General features: G+C 39.3%; 1 protein-coding gene across 1 annotated transcript in view; it reads right to left on the bottom strand.

Moving 5' to 3' along the window:
• LOC149461322 (chloride channel protein C-like) overlaps window positions 1–21,860 on the bottom strand; it is a 198,428-nt gene that overhangs the window by 115,256 nt on the left and 61,312 nt on the right. The window contains exons 8-13 of the mRNA XM_089678476.1: window positions 19,724–19,967; window positions 16,597–16,791; window positions 14,936–15,027; window positions 12,039–12,136; window positions 2,970–3,141; window positions 1,463–1,634 (exon numbers count right to left, since the gene is read on the bottom strand). Coding sequence (XP_089534602.1) covers window positions 1,463–1,634; window positions 2,970–3,141; window positions 12,039–12,136; window positions 14,936–15,027; window positions 16,597–16,791; window positions 19,724–19,967 — 973 coding nt within the window. The remainder of the gene's footprint in view (window positions 1–1,462; window positions 1,635–2,969; window positions 3,142–12,038; window positions 12,137–14,935; window positions 15,028–16,596; window positions 16,792–19,723; window positions 19,968–21,860) is intronic.

Raw genomic sequence — 21,860 nt, 5'->3', positions numbered from 1 at the left:
TAGATTTTTGGACCCAGTTGTCAAGTATGGATAATAAGTATGCACCAGACGGCCTTTTAAGAGATTGTTGCCACATTCAGATTTTCTGTCCCCTAACACCATGTTCACATTCTGAGCCAGAGAGCAACACATGTTTTCTCTGGGGCCGTAATTTGTTATGGAGTTGGAACCTAGCAGTATAGCCTATGGCAAATTGTAAGCACAAATTTGACATCCAGGGACTTAATCGGGTATTGTAGATTGTGAATTTGTCTTCTGAAAATGTTTGTTTTCCCTTTTTAACTAAAGCAAAAGAAGTGTGGAATGTACAGTGTTGAGCCCAATATATCAGTATTGAAACACGTCTTCTAGATATTTTCTTACTGATTGCTGAGACGTACATTGAGACTGCTCTTCCTGATTATCACCCATCTTCAGGATCCAGCTAGTTTAATTCTTTTCATATCCATGAAACCCTGATATGCCACTGCTTCATCATGGTGGCCTCACAGGTTCTTACAGTAATTAGTACAAAATACAAATGCAATGTTCCAAATCAAGAAAATCGCCCATGGTATATAACTTATCTTAAAGGCCAGCTAGTCTAGCACTATAGCCAACATCAACAATTACCACTGACAAAGTCTACTGCTGCCCTGAGAAATCATTTTGTAGCCTGACTCTACAAAGCAATATTGAATGTCTGCCATCGCTGTAATTACAACCTTAAGAAATGAAGACTGTGACATTCCCTACTATCCACTACTCCACTTATTTTACTCTGGCTAGCTGCCCTCCAATTCTGAAATCAAAACTGGAGCAGGGAAATATGTGCAGGAGCCGCTACACTCGAGCTCAATGGTATTAACAAACTGATGGGGATGTGACTGTTAGAGCCAGAAAGTCTCTATACACAGAGCACTTCATTGTCAGACACATTCCCATATAATATACAGCAAAAATGCAATTAGAGTAGAACTAAAGTCATTTTGTCACTTTAGATCGTTTGTCATCTGTGTCACATTGAGAAGATTTCCCTTCACTTCCTAACCCTTAGCCAAAACAGAAAGTGAGAGGAAATTCCTCCAAACTGTGGGAATTACTGGCTATTACCAAGGTCACCAGAACTAATATCCCCATTGAAAGATTTCTACTCTATTCTTGTTCTGGTGACAACCCAAAATTTGGGATTTTCTTTTACTTTCACTTTTTATAATAATGGTAAACATGCCAAATAGAGAGGGTGAATTTCCCTAATGGGGGCATGGACACCAATGGAAACCTGAGAGGTGTTTTCATTCATCTCCACTCTGTCCGAAACTAAACAAAAAAACTTTAGTTATACTTTAGGCTGCTTAGCCTGTTGCTGAAATGCCTCAACAAATACCACATTACAATCAAAATTGTCCTGTCTGGCTTCCATGTCCATATAATTTTTGCTTTATTACACACACATTATACAGTACAAGTTACTTATACTTACCATAATGACAGTGAGGGAAATGGTCAGTCGGGAAACACCACCAAAATAAGCCGCTGAACCAATGGCCGCAAAAAGCCCAGGATCAATCCATTTTCCGTACTCATCACTTTGGACTCCAAACATGTACACCATAATAAGACCAACAATCCTCCCAAGTAGAGCACCAGTGTAGCTGTAGAGAAAGATCATTATATTTGATTGTGCTAAACGAGGGGTCAGAGTTATAACTTGCCTATTAGGAGACTGAACATGGAATAACAAGTACTGGTTAAAGTACTGCAAACAGAAGTGCAGTATTATACTATATAATTAGCCTTTATTATTTAAACAGATTAAGTTGTATAAAAAAAAGTTTATTGGAATACTATGTTAAATCATCAGGGCTGTATTAAACATAATGGTACCTGTGGTCATGGGTTTAGGGCAGCAGGGTAAGAGGGCAGTAACAAGACTCAAAATGTACAATCTCTGATAAATTTCTGCTTCTGGACAATTATAGATAAACTCAGCAAGAAAACTGTAGGGGGAGAAGGTGCAGGGAATATTGAGAGAAATCATAAGACTCTCTGGAGCTCAAGGAACATGAAACCACCTCTCCTCTCTCGTTTGTTGGTCTTTACAGATAAAATGTATCAGAACCTAGGGCAGCAGGGTAAGAGGGCAGTAACAAGACTCAAAATGTACAAACTCTAATAAATTTCTACTTCTGGACAATTGTAGATAAACTCAGCAAGAGAACTATATGGGGAGAAGGTGCAGGGAATATTGAGAGAAATCATAAGACTCTCTGGAGTTCAAGAAACATGAAACCACCTCTCCTCTCTCTTGTTTGTAGCCTTTACAGATGAAATGTATCAGAACCTATGGCAGCAGGGTAAGAGGGCAGCAACAAGACTCAAAATGTACAAACTCTGATAAATTTCTGCTTCTGGACAATTGTAGATAAACTCAGCAAGAGAACTATATGGGGAGAAGGTGCAGGGAATATTGAGAGAAATCATAAGACTCTCTGGAGTTCAAGAAACATGAAACCACCTCTCCTCACTCTTGTTTGTTAGCCTTTACAGATAAAATGTATCAGAACCTAGTGCAGCAGGGTAAGAGGGCAGCAACAAGACTCAAAATGTACAAACTCTGATAAATTTCTGCTTCTGGACTATTGTAGATAAACTCAGCAAGAGAACTATATGGGGAGAAGGTGCGGGGAATATTGAGAGAAATCATAAGACTCTCCGGAGTTCAAGAAACATGAAACCACCTCTCCTCTCTCTTGTTTGTTGGTCTTTACAGATAAAATGTATCAGAACACATGCTACCAAGGACAGTGCATTTGTGCAGTTGTTTTTTACTAATAATCTTATGACAGAAGAGATGGATCTTGTATGACCGAGTGTGCCTAGGCATGATGTATACATGGGGCCCAGAGTGTCAGAACAATATCGTCATTTTAAGCTATAAAATAATGCTTACTCTTTATGAATATCACATAATTGACAGATTTACTTACAGCATGGGAACAACAAGTCCAGATGAGACTGCGGATCCGGCAGTCCAACAGGAAAATGTAAAGTAAAATATCAGAGTGGTAAGAAGAGCTACAAGTCCAAACTTTGTGTGTGTTCCTCGCTGGAACAGAAGCATGATACCTTGTTTCCCATTTCCCACCAGCAGAGCAGCAGCTAAAAGCAAAGTTCAGGTGATTATAATTTTAAAAAAAAATCAATTATTTCTTAGGCTGTATACATACACTGATGATCATATTTAAGTTTATTGTAGTCAATCATAAAAAATATTAAATCTGTTAGTTGCCATAGATGACAAGGCTTTGCAGATAGCTACAGTGATTTGTGTCACTTTATAGGAAAATTGTCATGAGATAAGAATTTAAAGTTAATGTGTAGCCAAAATAAAATCTCTACAGCTTTAGTGACCTAGCTTACCTGTAATGAAGTATGTCCCATGTTGTGCAGGAAGCTGGAAATCCTCTTCCTGGTTCTGAATGTCTAGCATTGTGAGGGTTAATATTTCTGAGTCTTCTGTGAAGCTGCAGTGAATAAGCTACCAACGAGGAGCCACCCTCTCCTTCTCTTTCCTCCACTGGGAAAAGTTGTTTCAGGGTGCACACTGCATCTAACACAATTATTGCAGTTCTGACTCTATAAGTTTTGAGAGTCTCCAAAGTTGGAGCGCATATATAATAATGGATAGATTGAGGGCAGGTATGCCTGGAGGGATCCCACCCCTCCTTAAAAGTATAGGGACACACAGGACACCCAGCAATAGCACAATGGCAGCAAAAGTATCCAGTATGTCCCCTCACCAATTCACAGACAGTACAAACAAATGTCAACCACCCCAACCTATAACAGGCCTTTGCAACAAAGAGCACATGGAAGGGCGACAACAAACAAAAATTCCCAGCTAACTTACCAACCAGCCTGCCTGGGGTGCCGTGACATGGCCTCTGTAGCTTATGCATATATTTGGAAATGTGTGCAAACTTAACCCCTTGTTTTATTGTGAACTTTTAGACACAGTAATTCAGTTTGTTGCAGGCTAGCTGGTAAGTGAGCTGAGAATTTTTGTTTGTACACTATGAAACAATTTTTCACAATGGAGGAGGAGGGGTCAGGTCACTGTCAGGAGCTTTATCAGTGTAGCCTCATAGAAGACTCAACCCCATTAACTCCTGCAGCTGCACAAGTTCCACACTAGGAAGTGGATGGGGCATCCCCACACAGAAGGTTTCTACAGGATCCAGCTGCCTGCACAATGTGGGGCATATTTTATTACAGATAAGTTAGGTCACTAAAGCAATAGATATTTTTGTTTACTGAGCTTCAGCTTTAATGTACAAATGCTAATTATCTTAAAATATTAGTTGACTGCCTGTCATGCCAATGGTTCCAATACTTTGACTAAACTAGTCCTCCATTTATATTGCAAACAAATAAAGCATATCTACAAAATAAGTATGCATATAGTAAAGTAACACATTCTTACTGATTACACCAATTTCTACTGAATCCTTTCATTCTGATATGCCAAGGCCACATATCAGGAAAAATAAAGATCTAACCATCTCAACTGTTTATCTAAAAGAATCTATTACATACGAGGTAAGGAGATTTGAATCCAATTTTAAAGCAGTTGGCATTAATATAATATTGTTTATTTTTATTTGTGACTTGGATAGTTATTTTCTCTGCAAAATGAGACTGTCACATATAAGTTGAAATAGAAATATCATCATCTAAATCCCTAACGGCAGTCTCCAAATCTGCCATATATCACTTCTCTAATCCAACAGATGTTATAAAGTTAAACAATTCACGGTCGTTGATCATTTAGAGGTCTATAAGGATTCACTAGGCAACATCTAGCAGATTTAAATGGTAATTATAGTCAAAAACAGAGCTCAACAAATCCCAGGTGCCAGGTCACTATGGCGACTAGAAATTATGTCCTAGTGCCTGAGCTTTTGCCAGCCCATTCACTGTTGCAGGGATGCACACACTTGTCTCCACTGCCACTTGATTACTTCCTCACATGCAGGAAAAGTATCCCCCTGTGCACCCCCACCTGGATAAACATCTAAAATTGCTTTTTCCCACCCTGGGGAAGATCACAGGCTTTCCTCTACTTGATAGGTGAACAGAGAAGCCAAACACCACATGTTCACCACATGTGAAATAGAGTCACAGATCTAGCAGAACACTGCAGCAAGGAGAATGGGCCATACACCCGGAATTTTGAGTGCAACTTTTGGCATCTGCAACATTGGCTGAAATGGGAACTTAGTGGAGGAAAGCCTGTGATCTTCCCCAGTGTGGGAAAAACCCATTTTAGACCTGATTTATCCAGGTCTCATCTAATGGTGTGCGCATATGTGAACGGTATTTTGACGCACCGTATGTGTCAAGTTTGAAGCACGGATGGTGATACAGGTTGGAATACTATGGGATGAAAACACTGATACTGAATTAATCTAATATTGGGACATCGTAAAGTTTATTCATTGTATTGAAGCAATTTATTCACTGAATTGAGAACGGTATATATTGATTTAGATATATATTGTTTTTTGGGGGGGGTTTTTTACAGAACAGGATGTTTATTGTAAAAGTAAAATGAAAGAACATTACAGCTAAAACACAATGCAATTGTTTGACAAGATAGGCATAGTACCCATCAAAACAGACAACTGAAAAATTTAAGGGAAAGGAGAGGAAGGAAAAAGGGAGGAAAAAGGGAGGAAAATGGGAGGAAAAAGGGGGAGGGAGAGGGAGAAAAGAAGGAGATGCTACAATGAACCCCCACTTAAAGATCACACCAGAGGGCAGTGGGCCAAATGTTCCCACAGTAGACCCTTAGCGAGTTGTCCAGGGGAGCCGTATCTTATTGTATTTCCAGGGACAGCCCCTATTAACATAGGTAAGCTTGTACATTGGAAGGGCTGCATCTATGGCTGATTCCCAGTATGATGTTGCAGGAAGGTCCCCAGAGTTCCACTTTAATAGAATCTCTTTTTTGGCATAATACAGAAGATAAGATATCAACAATTTCAAGTGGTGGGACCGTTGTACATCATCATTAAGCCCCAGCAATACCAAGGCAGGTGAAAGGGGCAGGGACAGCTGCAACTGTACATTTATCAAATCAAAAACATCAAACCAATAAGAAACAATTCTAGGCCATGTCCAGAACATGTGTAAAAAGATTCCCAGATGTAGCCGGCAACAAGGGCAAATAGGATCCCACTCAGGGTATATCCAAGAAAGCCTCAAGGGGGTGTAATAAACCCTATGTAAAAACTTGACCTGTATAAGTTATTTCCTGGAAGAAATAACCGACTTGGGACCCTGTTTCAAAGCCTCTACCAGTCCTCCTCATCCAAAACTTCTTGATCTTGGGGGAATTAACACCAAGCAATGTTCCATAGAGGACAGACAATGGATTTTTTAAGACTCCCTGAGTCAGCATCTCCTCAATGGAGTCCTCCCAGAGGATAGGAGGTTGTGGGAACTGAGCCCTGGCCGCATGTCTCAGTTGAAAGTACTGGAAGAGCATCCCTCGTGGGATATTGTAATTTATGGAACAACTATGAGAATGGTAGTAATACCCCAGGAGGGCATAACATCAGCTAGGGTCCTAAAACCATATCTCACTCAGAGGTGTGGGCCAGGAATGGAATGGAAGTGAAAGAGTGCAGGATTCCTCCCAAGAGATTGAGCCGGGAATATATGGTCAGGTTGCAGAAATCGCCATCTAGCCGATGCCCATATTCGTAATGTAGCTTTTGTCGGCCCTGGAATAGTATCATAAGCTCTACGTTCCCAGTAAGGAATGTTATGAAGATCAGTTAGGGATCCTAAGCAGACTGCTTCTAAACAGACACAGCATTGGACCTAAAGCCCCCAAACCACCAATACACCAACACCAGCATCGCTGCCCATTAGTATGTTTGAAAGTTCAGGAGGGCTATACCCCCCCATAGTGGCAGGGAGTTGCAATGTAGATTTCACAGGACAGGCAGGGAAGAGCACCTCTCCAGATAAAGGGGGTCACATAGGAATCTATCTATATCAACTATATCTAATCTAACGAAAGATATAGTTGAACTTGGGCAGAATCATCATCTTAAATAAATTAATATGCCCATTACATTAAAAGGAAGAGCTGAACAATTCTGACGCCGCTCTCGCAGGAGGGACAGGAGGGGAAGGAGGTTGCAGCTAAAAAAATGGTTCACATCCCTGGTTACTTGGACTCCCAAATATTTATTATTTATTTATTTTATTTCAGGTACTTATATGGTGCCATCAATTTACACAGCGCTTTACACATATATATTGTACATTCACATCAGTCCCTAACCCTCAAGGGGCGTACAATCTAAGGTCCCTAACTTACATTCATACATACACATATTAGGGCCAATTTAGACAGGATCCAATTAACCTACCAGCATGTCTTTGGAGTGTGAGAGGAAACCGGAGTACCCGTAGGAAACCCACACAGGCACAGGGAGAACATGCAAACTCCAAGCACGTGGTGCCATGGCTGGGATTCCAACCAACAACCCTAGTACTGCCAGGCGGAAGTGCTAACCATTTAGCCACTCTGCTGGAATTACTCTCAGGAAAGCTGAGTGGGGCTAGCCCCAGCACGGGTGTTATCATTAGGTGCAAACAGCTGGGATTTACCCCAATTGATACATATGAGTGACGAACCCCATCATGTAAATATAAAAGGGCATCATATGCGTATAGGGACAGCTTTTCCTACAGAGCTCCTACCCTCAAACCCTGAATTGATTGGAATTCCCTGACCAAAATAGCTAGGGGTTTCAGGGCAAGGGCAAAGAGGCCAGGGGACAACGGACATTCCTGGTTCGGGTCCCCCCGGTGTAGGGTAAAGGGATCGGTGAGCCAATCATTAGTGCAGATCCTCGCCTTGGGGGCTCCATAGAGAAGCTGTACCCAATGATGATACTTTGGTCCAAACCCAAACCGCTGCCAAACGTCCCATAAGTAGTTCCATTCATTGGAATCAAATGCCTTTTTGGTGTCAAGGGAGGAAATCACTCGAGTAACAAAATTATCATGTGTCAGATGCAAGTTAAGAAAGAGGCATTGTATATTGATGTCAGTACCCTTCCCTGGCATAAATCCTGTCTGATCTACATGTATCAAATCCTCAATAAATGTGGACAATCAGGTGGCAAGGATTTTTGCAAAGATCTTAGCATCAACGTTGAGCAACAAAATTGTCCTGTAGGAGGCACAATCTAGCGGATCCTTTCTGGCTTTGGGAACCAAAATAATAATTGCCTCCCCCAATAGAAGCAGGCAGTGACTCCAGGGACAAGAATTCAGCAAAGAGGGATGTCAACTTAGGGGCCAAGAGTTTAATAGACTGGGAATAAAACTCAGTTGATAGACTGTCCACCACAGGTGTCTTCCCTCCCTAGAGTGAGCCTATCTCCTCCTATACCTACTCCAGAGAGATTGCAGTCTCAAGTCATTCTCTGGCCACCAGATCAAGCGTGCAGAAGGAGACAGTGTCAAGAAAAGTGGTCAGATCCTCAATAGAGAATAGAGGAGTACAGGGCCTGGTAGTATTCAAAGAACCAAGCATTGATGAGAGCCGGGGAGGAGAGCAAGGTGCCCTCCGCATCTCGGATACTACCAATGTGGGTGGTAGGGAATTGACCCTTCACTAACCAGGCTAATAACTTGGCATTTTTATCTCCGTATTCAAAGACCCTTTGGGCCGAAGCCAAAAGAGCTTTCTTGGTGTGTTCCAGATGGGCCAGAGACAGTTCCCGCAGTGAGTGACACCATACCAGATAGTGATCCTGGGAAGGGTCATCCACATAGATGGCCTCCAAATTTTTAGAAATATCCTCCAGGGAGATCAACATGCGAGCTGCTTCCTTTTGGAGACCAGAGATCCAAGAGATGTATTATCCCCAATCCAGGCTTTGAAAGCATCCCACCTAAGCAATGGAGAGGAAGAGTCATCATTGAGCACCCACTAGATATAAAGAGATTCAGTGAGAGGCTCAATTAATCTCGTGACCGTTGCCCAGAATCGAGACAGACAGCACAACTGTGCCCCTGGGGGAGGAGAGAGGGACAAGGTCAAACATAATTGAGCATGACTGGAAATGTCCCTGGAAAGAATACTGACCTCTTGTACATAAGGGAGAAATACAGAGCTGGCACATGCCAGATCAATATGTGGCGGGGTCTTATGTGAAGCCGAATGGCAAGTACCTGTATACTCCCTGGCAGTAGGGTGAAGATGGTGCCAAACATCTGTAAGAGTATTAGTGGAGTCCAGTGAGAAAGATCAGGGGAGGAGCAGGAAGTATTGTCCAGTCTGTACAAGTCTGGGCAAGGAGCAAAATTAAAGTCACCAAGGAGTAAAACAGCAGCAGTGTTATAATGTACAAGTAGCTGCATAATATCATGAAGAATCTGAATACTGGCCAGGGGCGGTAAGTACAGAAACACTAACACCATCATAGGATCATAAATGTAGTATAACATACCTACCCTCTGGGCCAATACGCACATTTAGAGTTTGGAGTGGAAGGGACTTGTGAAGCAATATAGAGACCCTGCGAGCATAACTGGAGTAGGTGGTATGGTAGTAAATACCAACCCAGGGACTTCGCAAACTAAGAATTTTAGAGCCTAAGAGATGCGTTTCTTGTAGAATACATATCTGGGGGTGGTGGTATTGTAAAAAGCAGAACACTAAGGAGCGCTTGAGGGCTGAGTTCAATCCTCAAACATTCCAAGAAATAATAGTTATCATTTGACATCTCCAAGCAGGAAATTAAATAAAACCGATTCCCATTGAAATAGGGGAAATCGAGGCATCACTTGGAAAGAGAGAGACTCAGAAAGCAGATAGGCCCCCAGCCTTCCACCTGAGCACAATGGGATGTCATATATTCATACATTACACACCATGTCAATTGGTAAAACCATAAAATCAGAGCTGTAGCTAAATACCCCAAAAAACATACAAAAACAACAAGACATCACACCCCTCCCAACTTAATAACAGAAGCTGGAAAGCCCACCCCCTCCCTACAGAACCATCCTTTACATGGTCATGTTTATTGTTTAATTAAATGATTTTGAGGTAGGTGCAACAAAATTTAATTTATTTCACTGTTCTTGTAGATTGTGGAAACACTTCCTATTTGTTTACAGCCACTGTTAACATATGTAGTTTGGAGGAAGGTTAGTGGGGCAAAGGTACATAGCACGAGTGGCAGTGCAGGATAAGTGGTGATATACTATAGAGGACATTTTGTCCCCTATGTGATGACTAAAAAGTTAAGTAAAAAAAGTATATTTTTTTAATTGTAAAAAAATGAAAGTTACATCCAAGCACATAAAATCCCACCCAAATAATTTTGAGACCCTTCCCACCCCCTCATATATGCATTCACAAGCGTAAATGCATGCGTTGGGGACCCTACGCATGAAAACTCTGATTGCGATACACATGTTACATCACTGTGCACACCGGAATGAGAGCAATAAATCTAGCACCAGACATCTGTAGCTATAGAAAATATTGGGTCCTGAAATTTGTCTCCATTTCACAGGCGTACACAAATTTAAGGTTTGGTATGTTGGGTATCTATTTACTAGGTGCAACCTCATCTTTTACATTTTACAAAAAAAAAACTGGGTAATTCATTGTGTTTTTGTGCCCTATAATCAACTTTATTTAGTTTTTTACTGAAATTTTGGTTTTGAAAATTGAGTTTCCTAGACTTTTGCAGTAATATCATGTGACATCCCTTGAAATTACTTAGTGAGAAAGCTGTCTCATTCAGTAGCATTGTAACTGAATGAGACAATTGTTGGATTTTAAAATAAATGAAATAAAATAAAAGCCTTAAATTACTTATAATTGCCATCGGGGTAAGTATAAGTAATTTATTGCTTTTATTTTATGCTGCCATTTTATACTTTAAACAGAAAATAAAGTTTTGTTGGTTAAAAAAAACTTTCTCCTAACTTTTTTAGTTGGCTCCTAGATTCAAAGCAAATTTGTCAAGCCCTGGTCAAAAGGGCCTAAAACATTTGTCAGGTTTTTGTTGCTGTTTTTGTCCATGCTGGGAAGAACACTCTTACAATTTATCCTGATTTCTATTGTCATCAGGTGATAGAAGATCCAGAATTTTACAGTTATCACTAAGGCTAGGTTCACACTTGTGCGGTATATCGCATGTGATTCACACAGGAACCGTACCACATTCCTGTGCAAATCACATGAGAATTGTGTGTGGTGCAATTGGAGCCATACATTTTGTAAGGCTCACATCGCACTACATCCGCACAAAAAAGGTGCAGGACCCTTTTTTGTTCCACACTAGAATCGAATCACATGGGTATTCACACCCATGCAATCTGATTCTACACATTGCACTGCGTTTTGCGGAATGATTTCAGGGTTTTGTTAACTTAACATACACAGTCACAGTGGTTTGCATGAATGGGGTGTGATTGAGGTACGGTGTGGAATTCGCACAGAAAATGCTGCAAATTCCACAACGCATCAGTGTGAACCCAGGCTTAAACAGGAGGTAAAGGGAAATCTCCCGAAGGAACACCTATCGCGCCACGTCTATACTTTCTTTGACCTGTTGTGTTTTGGGGACAGGAAGTGAAGAGAAAGTTACAGTATGTAATGAGATATGTAGAACAAAAAAAACACAACATATTTTTTTTTACACTTTCCTTCTCTATCTGAAACTAGCAAAAACTGGTATCTTTAACTAGCAAAACAAGAATACTGGAAGCATCTACAACTAAGTAACAATTTAATATGTATGCACAAGCCAGCCCATCCTCAACTCACTTCTTGGCAGATACTGTATATGGAATGGAAAAACCTTTTAAAATGTATTCTAAGAGGGTAGGGTAGCAAAAGTCCTGGAATGTGCAGCACAGATAACCATAGCACAGTCTAAAAAGGATTGTGGAAGATGTTAACTATACATTATTGGTTCATTCTTATCAATATAATTCTACAGCAGTACCTTGGTTTATAGTATGATTCAATGCCCCCTCTGATCCAGTAGAACTATCAGGACAATTATATTCTGAGACATCCCACAATCCATGTGAATCATGTGATCTGTTGTAACGTGAGATGCAGAAAAAGAAATGTATCAATTCCCAAATATGCATGACTTTACATATATTTTAAAAATAACAAATAGTGTAGTAAATATTCTTTCATTTTATGATTTGTTAATAATAGAGTATTGTACCATGTTATCCATTAATTAATGCAGAATGTTTGATGTTTAAAGTGTAACTATGGTCAAAATGTAAAATACATTAATTTCCACAACATATTTCAATTATTTCTAGTCTGCTCCCATTAATCAGCATATACTTAAAGCTGGTAAACGTACTTTGTGAAGATCCCTACACATTTACTTCCTTCAATTCTGTGACATATATTCACTATGAATCAGAGTGACTTGCGAGCCACAGGTGTGATAATCACTAGAGGATCGCAAACATGAAACACATAACTACAACTGTGTTGGAAATATCTACAAATAAATGTTGCGCTCCTAAATACTTCTCAATAAATAATAATTAAATTATTACCATTAAATTAATTCAAATTATGATACAAATAACTAATAAAAGTGTATAAATACCAAAAAATATTTAAATAGATAATTTCAACTAATCAATCTCCTCCAAATAAATATCAAAATAATTCCACATGAAATACTCCTCTAAAAAAATATTTCACCACGTGCTCATAAATCATCTATTAGTGACATGATGTACTTACTAATACCCTCAATTTCATTTATATTCATAATACCCTCATTTAATATAATAAAAATAGTAAACCAACTAATAACCCTCAACTAAAACGCATTTAAATGATCCCCCATAAATAAAAATAACCAAATGCTCATAAATAATTAGTAGTGATTAGTATGAATCTAAATATCATCAAAATAATAGTCCCATTGAATAAACAATTGTTTATATAGTGACTTGGTGCTTGTTGTTCTTCAATTTGTGACTTTTGTGAATCCTTCAAATAGTGAAGATGTGTGCTCACCTCCTTTGATGCCTGCAATTAGGCTATACACGCTTTCGGTTCACTTTCCCTGGAACCTGCTGGACATATACTTTTGCTGGTAAAATTGGGAGATCCTTCCTTTAGGAGTAATGGATGTATCCTCTGGTGGCTGATTATCCCCTCAGGGATTACACACTCCTTTTGTTATCTCAGACCTCCTAATTATCCTCTCCTTGTGTTACTCCGCATGCAGGAAGAAATAGAGGACATAGTGCTTTACCTTTTAAAACTTTTTATTCCCACCATCCAAGTATTAAACTCACATTAGACAGGTTTAAATAACGCAATATCCTATTATTTTGATGATATTTGGATTCATACTAATCACTACTAATTATTTATGAGCATTTGGTTATTTTATTTATGGGGGATCATTTAAATGCATTTTAGTTGAGGGTTATTAGTTGGTTTACTATTTTTTATTGTATTAAATGAGGATATTGTGAATATAAATGAAATTGGGGGTATTGGTAGGTACATCATGTCACTGATAGATGATTTATGAGCACTTGGTAAAATATTTTTTTAGAGGAGTATTTCATGTGGAATTATTTTGATATTTATTTGGAGGAGATTGATTAGTTGAAATTATCTATTTAAATATTTTTTGGTATTTATACACTTTTATTAGTTATTTGTATCATAATTTGAATTAATTTAATGGTAATAATGTAATTATTATTTATTGAGAAGTATTTAGGAGCGCAACATATATTTGTAGATATATTCACTATGCCCTGTGAGAAGGCACTGCTGTGTTACATATTTCACAGAGCCTGCCTTCTGTAGTATAGAGGTGCTGAGAGGAGGATTTTTTGGCGGTTCTGAAATCCACAAAATAACAGTATACATGGTGCTAAAAGGAGGAGCAATGAATTATACATAAAAAATAAAACTTTCTTGACACTCTGGGGCAGTAAAGGCTGTTATAAAGGTTTAGGCTAGAGAGATGGTCTTGGTCGGCTCCGCACCAGAACTGCACATGTGCAGTTCTGAGCCAATGATCACAGCCATATTTTTAAATGGCAACCTTTTCCTGTCACTGGCAATTACTGGCAGGATAAAAGTTTTTCACTGGCTGTCAGTAAAAATACTGATGGTTGGCGACACTGCTACCAATATTCAGCGCTATGTAGCTACAGTATGTCCACTTTTTGCTGCTGTGCACTGCATGCAGTTCATTGTCCCTTCTCTAAGATATCCCTGTTTATGAAAGTCTAAAGTTGGGAGGTATGAATTTACTGCACTGACACCACTCCTGAAAGGGTTTTTTTTTTATGTCCCCAGTCCTGGGGATATTGTTTGTGCAGTCGCTGACATCATTGTTGGGGGATTATGTCCGCAATTGCTGTCACTAATGCTGGCAGTTTATTATTGCTGGCAATCTCAATTTCTTAAACACTTTTATCACATTAGGCTCAAAAGGCTGGCCATACAATTTATGTATAGATTTCTCTTATCTAGTCTGTGAGTTGAACAAAAGAAATCTAACAGATTGCTCCATCCATGTTACCGGCGTGGATGGATGCATCTCCCATTGCACCTGCATTAGAACAGATGCAACATTGTTTACCTGACAATTTTCTACCCGGCTCCTTTGACAAAAGTTGTTGAACAAAATCAACTTTTTATGATGTGTTGTCAACAGGGCCATCAATGGAGTGTATTTAGTTTGATTCAGCATGATTTGGCTGAAATGCATTGCATGTATAGCCAGCTTTAGGCTACAGAGATAGGGGACATTGAAAAGTGTTATTGGGGTTTTTATATTATAACTGATTGGTGAGTTAATACAAACATGACATATTTTCTAACACTTACTGATCAGATGAGTTTGTGGCATGGTTGGTTGTTGGGTCTGGAGTGCAGGAGAAGAAATATGGCACATATACTGTGACAGTGATAGTCACCATCTGTAACAGAATGAGAAAGTTCTCACAATGCATTACTATTTCCTACATTTTATTTATGGTACATTTTACCTCATAGTAAACACTTTTATATGTAGTTCTGTCTTTCCTTGCTCTATAACAAAAATATGTAAACTATAACTGAAGGTAAAAAAGGTAAAACCCCAATAGGGGGAATCAAGTCCTAACAAGAGTTTTCTGACTGTATGACTCTTTAAAAGATCCTCTACCGGATTCAAAAATCTTGTTGCCCGTTTTGGTAGCTTTACAACAGATGCAGGTAGTTCTTAAAAACACCACTTTGACAAAGTCTTTCTACTACTGCACCAGTTTAAAAATAATTAGTTCTAGGTCGTAAATAACAGTAACTGGAGATACTTAAATCCAACATTAACTTGCAGTACAGAGACAGGCAGATTGTCTGTCTCTGTACTCTGGGTATCAGCAGACAGCTTCCTAGCAATTAATGGCGCTCACAGTGGGTGAGACCTGATGGGGAAGCTAAGACACTAGTTCACCATCAAATTTGCTCTCTCCTTGTGATTGACAGCAGGCAGTAGGCATTTTCTATAGCCAATAGCAGGCTGTTTATCACAAGGGGATGGGATTTAATTGGGAAATAGTGTCTCCCATCATGCTCTGCCCACCCAGGTTCAATTCTGCTCGGCACTGGGCTGTGTGTGTGACAGCTGTAGTGGCGGGAGAGAACTCATCTGCACTGAGACCTGAGAATACATATAGAGACTTTGGCCTCAGTGCACCTCTGCATGTGATGGCCACCTTAGGACCAAATTTTCCACATGTTTGTGTATCCCAACCCCAACAGAGTGCAGTCCAACTACAGTGAGTATTCTGCTGTCCCATAACTACAGATACAGCACAGAAGGGGTGATTTACTATAGGAATAAAAACATGTCATTTTGAAAAGTGTACGCTCACTTAGCTTAGTCAGTGAGGTCGAACTGTGTTTACTTCGATCCTACAATCATGTGCAAACAGCATTTTTTTTAACTTTCCCTTGAACATCAATGGGTATGCAAAATGAACACATATTCACTTTATTTACTAAACTAAATAGACATACACTATGCAAAGAGAACATTTACTTTGCTAAGTGAATAATTTACACCCTCCTCCTTTTGTCAGCATTAAACAACAGGTACATAGAATGCAATTAGACATTACTTATGTTAAACAGATTGAAAGTGGAATTTTGGATAAAGTGGTAAATAGTTAGAAACTCTATATTTCTTATGTCTCTGTAGGGTAGATTTCTTCTTACTTCCTGTAATATCATGAGAATATTATGTGAGGGGGAAAAAAGAGCAACCAGGACACATTCAAGAGGAAAAACATTTTTCGGAGTAGCATGCAGAAAGCTTTTTCTTAGCGTTCCACTTTAATGAATGCTCCTAAACACTACTACCATTTCACTGAAGAATTAGGCCATAAACGTAGTTGCAGCATACATGATCAACCATACTGTTTAATGGCAGATTCACTTGCTTTTTAAAAGCAACGTGTTTACTGAAGGAGCAAATAAAGATTTATGGAAAATCAGATTCTACTCACCAGCAAGAACAAAGTTTCTAGTAGCTTGCTCAGCTGTCTGAGAAGTTTGTGAGGTATTGAGTTGAACAGCTTGAGACGGATTTTATTGATTCTTACATTTAGAAACACAAACAGGGCACCCAGCAAACCACCAATTACTCCTAGGATAATACAAGGGATAAAGGCCAATACACTCATATCCAAAAGGTCTTTCACCTTAACAAAACAAAAAGATGGCTGTTAGACTGAGGTCAATAACAATGCCAAATCATGTCCTTTACAGCATTTGATAAGTTTGTCATTTAAAATATGCTTTGCTAAAAAGGAAAGAAGAAAGAAGAAATAAGTAAAACTTTACAAATGAAAGTTAAAGAGCAACTCTATTCTACCTTTAAATGTACCTAATTCCCCCTTGAATCTTTTAAAAATTAAAGAAAATATGTTCACATGTAAAGAATGTGAATTATGATGTTGCTAACATCAATACTGTTAATCCTCTTTCCAATATTTACATCCTTCCTGCATATGAGTTTGCGGACAGCTTAAGCAAAACTACATCTCTTGTGCTTTCATTTTAGGTGTACGTATAATTTAAAGTGTTACTAAACCCACCACAACAGTAAAATCAGTCTGTATATGAAGTAAAGCATGCTTGTTATACTCACTGTGGAACCTAAGGGGTTAATCATCTGCATTGTGTAAAAAGGCTGTTTTATCCTGACTTCTCTGATCCTCCCCTTCTTCCAGTGCTCCCCTCTTATCTCCTGATAAGACATATCATGTGGAGACACTGCACATGATCAGTTTGGTGTGTATTGCTAGGGAGGGTTTTTTTTTCTTCGGAGAGTAGATGCGATCATCACAGGGCCAATGAGTACTGTCCAGACAGAGGTCAGGGGTTCTACATCCTCCTAGAGAAAACTCATCCTACAAGCTTTAACCAGTGCTCGGCTGGACACTAATAGAAGTCACAAGAATGCTCTAACTGCTGATGAGAAAAGATATTTAGCAGTTTATGTTTGTTAAACTAACTGCATTTTCATGGTCTGTGTCCTGTTGGAGACCAGATATAGTGAATGCAGGGGCGTATTTACCACAAGGCAAACAAGGCACTTCCCTAGGGCAGCATTTTTCAGGAGGGCAGCACCTCTCCCCAGAAGAAGGGATGAAATAAGGGGGACACACACCATGGGAACCAGGTGGGATCTGAGGGAGGCTGCAGGCTGCTTGATGGTGTATGTAGAGCCTGACTCTCATTCCCAGGGATGTCCGGAGCTGTGAAGATGAGTGTCTCTACATTGCCGGGGGGGGGTAGGGGAAGGCTCCCGGGTGGGATGCAGAGGTGTTGTTGGTCAATGTCAGGCTTTCTTTGCAGGAGGGGGAAGGGGGGGATGTGTTAGTTGGTGTCTGAGGAGGCAAACGATTTTTGTGTTGCCTAGGGTAGCACAAAACCTAAATACACCACTGAGGGTCCTGGGTTTAGTAACACTTTAACTCAATAATCCATCATCTTCAGATAACTTCTCACCCAAAAGCAAAACATTTTCCATTTAACACACGCAGATACTGTTTCTAGACCTCACAAAGGGTTGGGGACACACAAGGGGAGAAAGTGATGTCACCTGATAAAGGCATTGTTACTTAGTACCCAAGGTAAGCACCGTGTGAGTGAGGTACAGGCTTTCCTGAAATGGGCACAATGTACAGCTTACAATTGCAAACGTTTTAGGGGTTAACTTAATAAAGGCAAATAGACTGTTAACTTTGAAAGATAATTTTCCCCACAGCTTAGTGAATGAGGTTAAGTTCTGCTGACTTCCATCATGAAATTTTGTGCATGCAAAAATTGTGCTTTTCATTTTCCTTGCACATGATTGGGTATGCTTTGCAAAGTTAAATTTCACCACATTCATTACACTCTTAGGAAATTCCCTCGCAAACAGCAACTTCCCTTGCAAAGTGAACAGTCTATTAGTAAATCAACCCCAATGGATGACAATTTATTAAATTGGTATCTGCTTTATAATTCACCTTGCTTTTCTTTACAGCCACATTTAATAGCATATGCATTCCAATATAGTAGTTCTGGCACATATGTTTTTGTTTAGAAAAGACATGATGTAAACTGGATTTTCCATTTTCAATGGCAAATATTTGTGTTAAGCAGAATGGTAGCCATTTTGATTAAACATTAAACTTTGTTTAAACATTAAACTCTCTTATTTGCTCCCTTTTGATCAGTTGCATACCATACTATTGAAACTGTTTTATTATATCTGATAAATGCGATAAAAAAATAACCATTGATCCCATCAGAAATCCTATAAACTGATAACTTCCTGTCCTGGGAGCTTTTGCTTCACAGAAACCGGTGTTATCAGCCCTGGCTAGTTTTTTCTGTGAACTAAAGAATCCCCTTCCCCTTTGTTATCAACATGAAGGTAGAGATTGTTTTTTAGCCTAAAACTGTGAGCAGCCTAGAGTGACAACACTGCTGCTCCATAGATACAATACAGTGAGCATTGGCACGCTGGGACAGAAAGTGTGTTACTGGGAGGATCTTTGGGTGCAAATGAAGAAAAATTAAGGACTGTTAGGCTGCAATTTATTAATTTTTTTTGTTCTTACGTTTGGATGCACATTAAGCAACTTGAGTGCTTAATATATCACCACAACAAAGATTTTCACATACTTACATTCCATTGGCTAAATATAAGGGCCTCCTTTGTCAGGCATCTCTCTATGCTGTTTCCAAACTTCTCGTTGTATCACATTCAACAGGATTTGCCAATGCGTGTTCCCCTACTTTAACCTGGTAAACAGTTATTTCAATTGGACATGTGTCCAATGGAAACACAGATGACTCGTCATGCTGATTGTATTCAATAATCTTTTAATACACAAATACCAAACACACAACTGCTGCTATTCACTTAGAACCCAGGAAATGTTTTCTGGCACATGCTCTAATTATGTTGGAAGGAAAATCTAGGTGAATCCCAAAAGGAGACATTCCCCGATTCACCCAAAAATTATAAATAAACCCCTAAGCATTTCAGTCATTTGCAGACAAAAAAAGGATATATTTTTATCAGGGTATTAACATACTTTTATGCTGCTTAATTTAATTTAACAAAGAAGTACATACCCAGAATATGATTCTTTGCTCAGCTTTGAAAAATCCAAAATAACCCTTATATACAAATCCTTCAAATGAAGACGAAAACAATTCTGTAGTGAGAGATGAAATTAAACAGCAGAAAAATGTTTGGCAGGCCAACTTCATGTCCCAAAAGGATGCTACCTCCTCTAAAGCAAAGAGAAGCCCTCCAATAGGAGCCCGAAAGACAGAGGCAATTCCAGCAGCTGCACCAGCGGTGATGAACTGTCTCCTGCAGAACAAACAGTTAACTAGACTCACATTGAAAGACAGATTACAATTGTTTGTATGGTGGAAAAACATACGATTATGCCCATCTTAGACCTCCAACATCGGTATAACTATATATGCCAAGATCAGGGGTGTGGAAATTTTTTTAAAAACTACTACAAGGACTAAATCAGGGTTCCAATGTACTTGTCCCTCATGACAGTCTGCTTGTCCTGATGATAAAAAAAAAAAAATTGGCCGGGATGGAAAGTACAAAGGGTTGATGTTTTTTATTAAGCAAAGGTGTTTTTAGGAATGTCTCGAGCTTTTAAAAACAAAATGGGCTTTATGGAGACTTAAACTGCTATAACATTTCTTAGAACCTCCAAACATTATATATATATATTTTTTAAAGCAGAGGCCCTAGAGAATAAACTGGCGGGATTTGCAATTTTTTGTATGTGCACAGCAGTTTTTCAAACACAGTTTTTTTGAGGAAAAAATACACTTTTTTGAATTTTAATGCAAAGAAACAATACTAAACCCAATTTTTTGGTAAAATATAAAGGATGATGTTACTCTGAGTAAATAGAAACCAAATATGTCAAGCTTTAAAATTGTGCACGGCTGTGCAGTGGAAGCAATTAATGTAAATTTTACTATCCATAGATGAGGTTTTGAAAGTCTTTACAGTTTACCACCTTAGATTTCCAGAGGAGGTCTGGTGCTAGAATTACTGCCCATGAGCTGACATACTCAGTGATGCATCATGTATGGACCGACGCATGCGTTCGCCTTTGCACTCAAGGACGGGGGGCTTTAAAAAAAAATTTTCATTATTTTAACGCTGTCGCTTTAATTTTTTTTCTTTTTTTTTATCACTTTTATTACTGTCACAAGGAATGTCAGAAGGAATGTAAATATCCCTTGTAACAGCAATAGGCAGTGACAGGTGCTCTTTATCGAGAGATCTGGGGTTAATAAGACCCCTTTGCCCTTAAAAACATTTGATCACACAAGATCGGTGTGATCAAATACTTTCCATTTTTAAAAGTGGCGCCACTTACATCTGGGGAAACCGGAAGTGATGTATGCTCATCACTTTCTGTTTTCTATATCATAGAGCGGAAACACCAGATGGTCGATCGGGTGTCCTGGTGCAACAGGATAGCACGCGGAAGGGGTATGTCCCCTCCCGATGCTTGTAAAAGCAATCCAGTGGCTAGTTAGCCATTTGCATTTCTTTTACAAGAGAGCCAACCGTCGGCTCACCTGCTGCTTGCCCTCAGCAGGGCTGAATATAAGGAAAAAGAACTGCATGTCCTGGGCATCGGGCTATAGGAATTGCACATCCCTGCAAGATCATTACATATTCACTGTGTTCCCCCTCCTCAACTTTATCTTATGAATTCTTTAATCCTAGTCGTTTTAAATCTTACAGCAATATGATAGAGGTTCCGCCAATCATCTATTGCAAACATTTGTTTTATTATACTTAACTAACAAGAATAACTACTGCTCAGAATTCGGCACATAGCCTGGTTAGGAGAAGGGACTAGGCACTTAGGATGTTTACCATTTTATTGATGTTCTGCTGGACTGTTTTGTCTGCTTTAGACTCTTTTCTAATGTTGCACTTTAGTTCAAGTAAGCGTCAAACATTGCCTTCTGCCTGGTATGAAGTCCTTGAAAGGGGTGCATTGCAAGTAACCGGCACTATCACACTTAGTCTACAGCTTGGATCACTATCACATCGAGTATGAAGAGTTAGCATGTTAAAAGTCACCTTAATGTAAGTGATACATGTGGTTGCCATGATCTACAGAAGGCACAGTCAGCAAGCAACCTGTCAAAACATATTATAGGTGAAATTGCCTCTAGCCGCGAGAGTTGGAACTCCCTATGCTGCATTCTG

Source organism: Staurois parvus, unplaced genomic scaffold (genome assembly GCF_062004578.1).
Source record: "Staurois parvus isolate SC_StPar_1 unplaced genomic scaffold, SC_StPar_1.0 ptg000205l, whole genome shotgun sequence".
NCBI lineage: Eukaryota > Metazoa > Chordata > Amphibia > Anura > Ranidae > Staurois > Staurois parvus.
The sequence above is the reverse complement of the archived record's forward strand: the minus strand, read 5'-3'. Positions and strand labels throughout refer to the sequence as shown.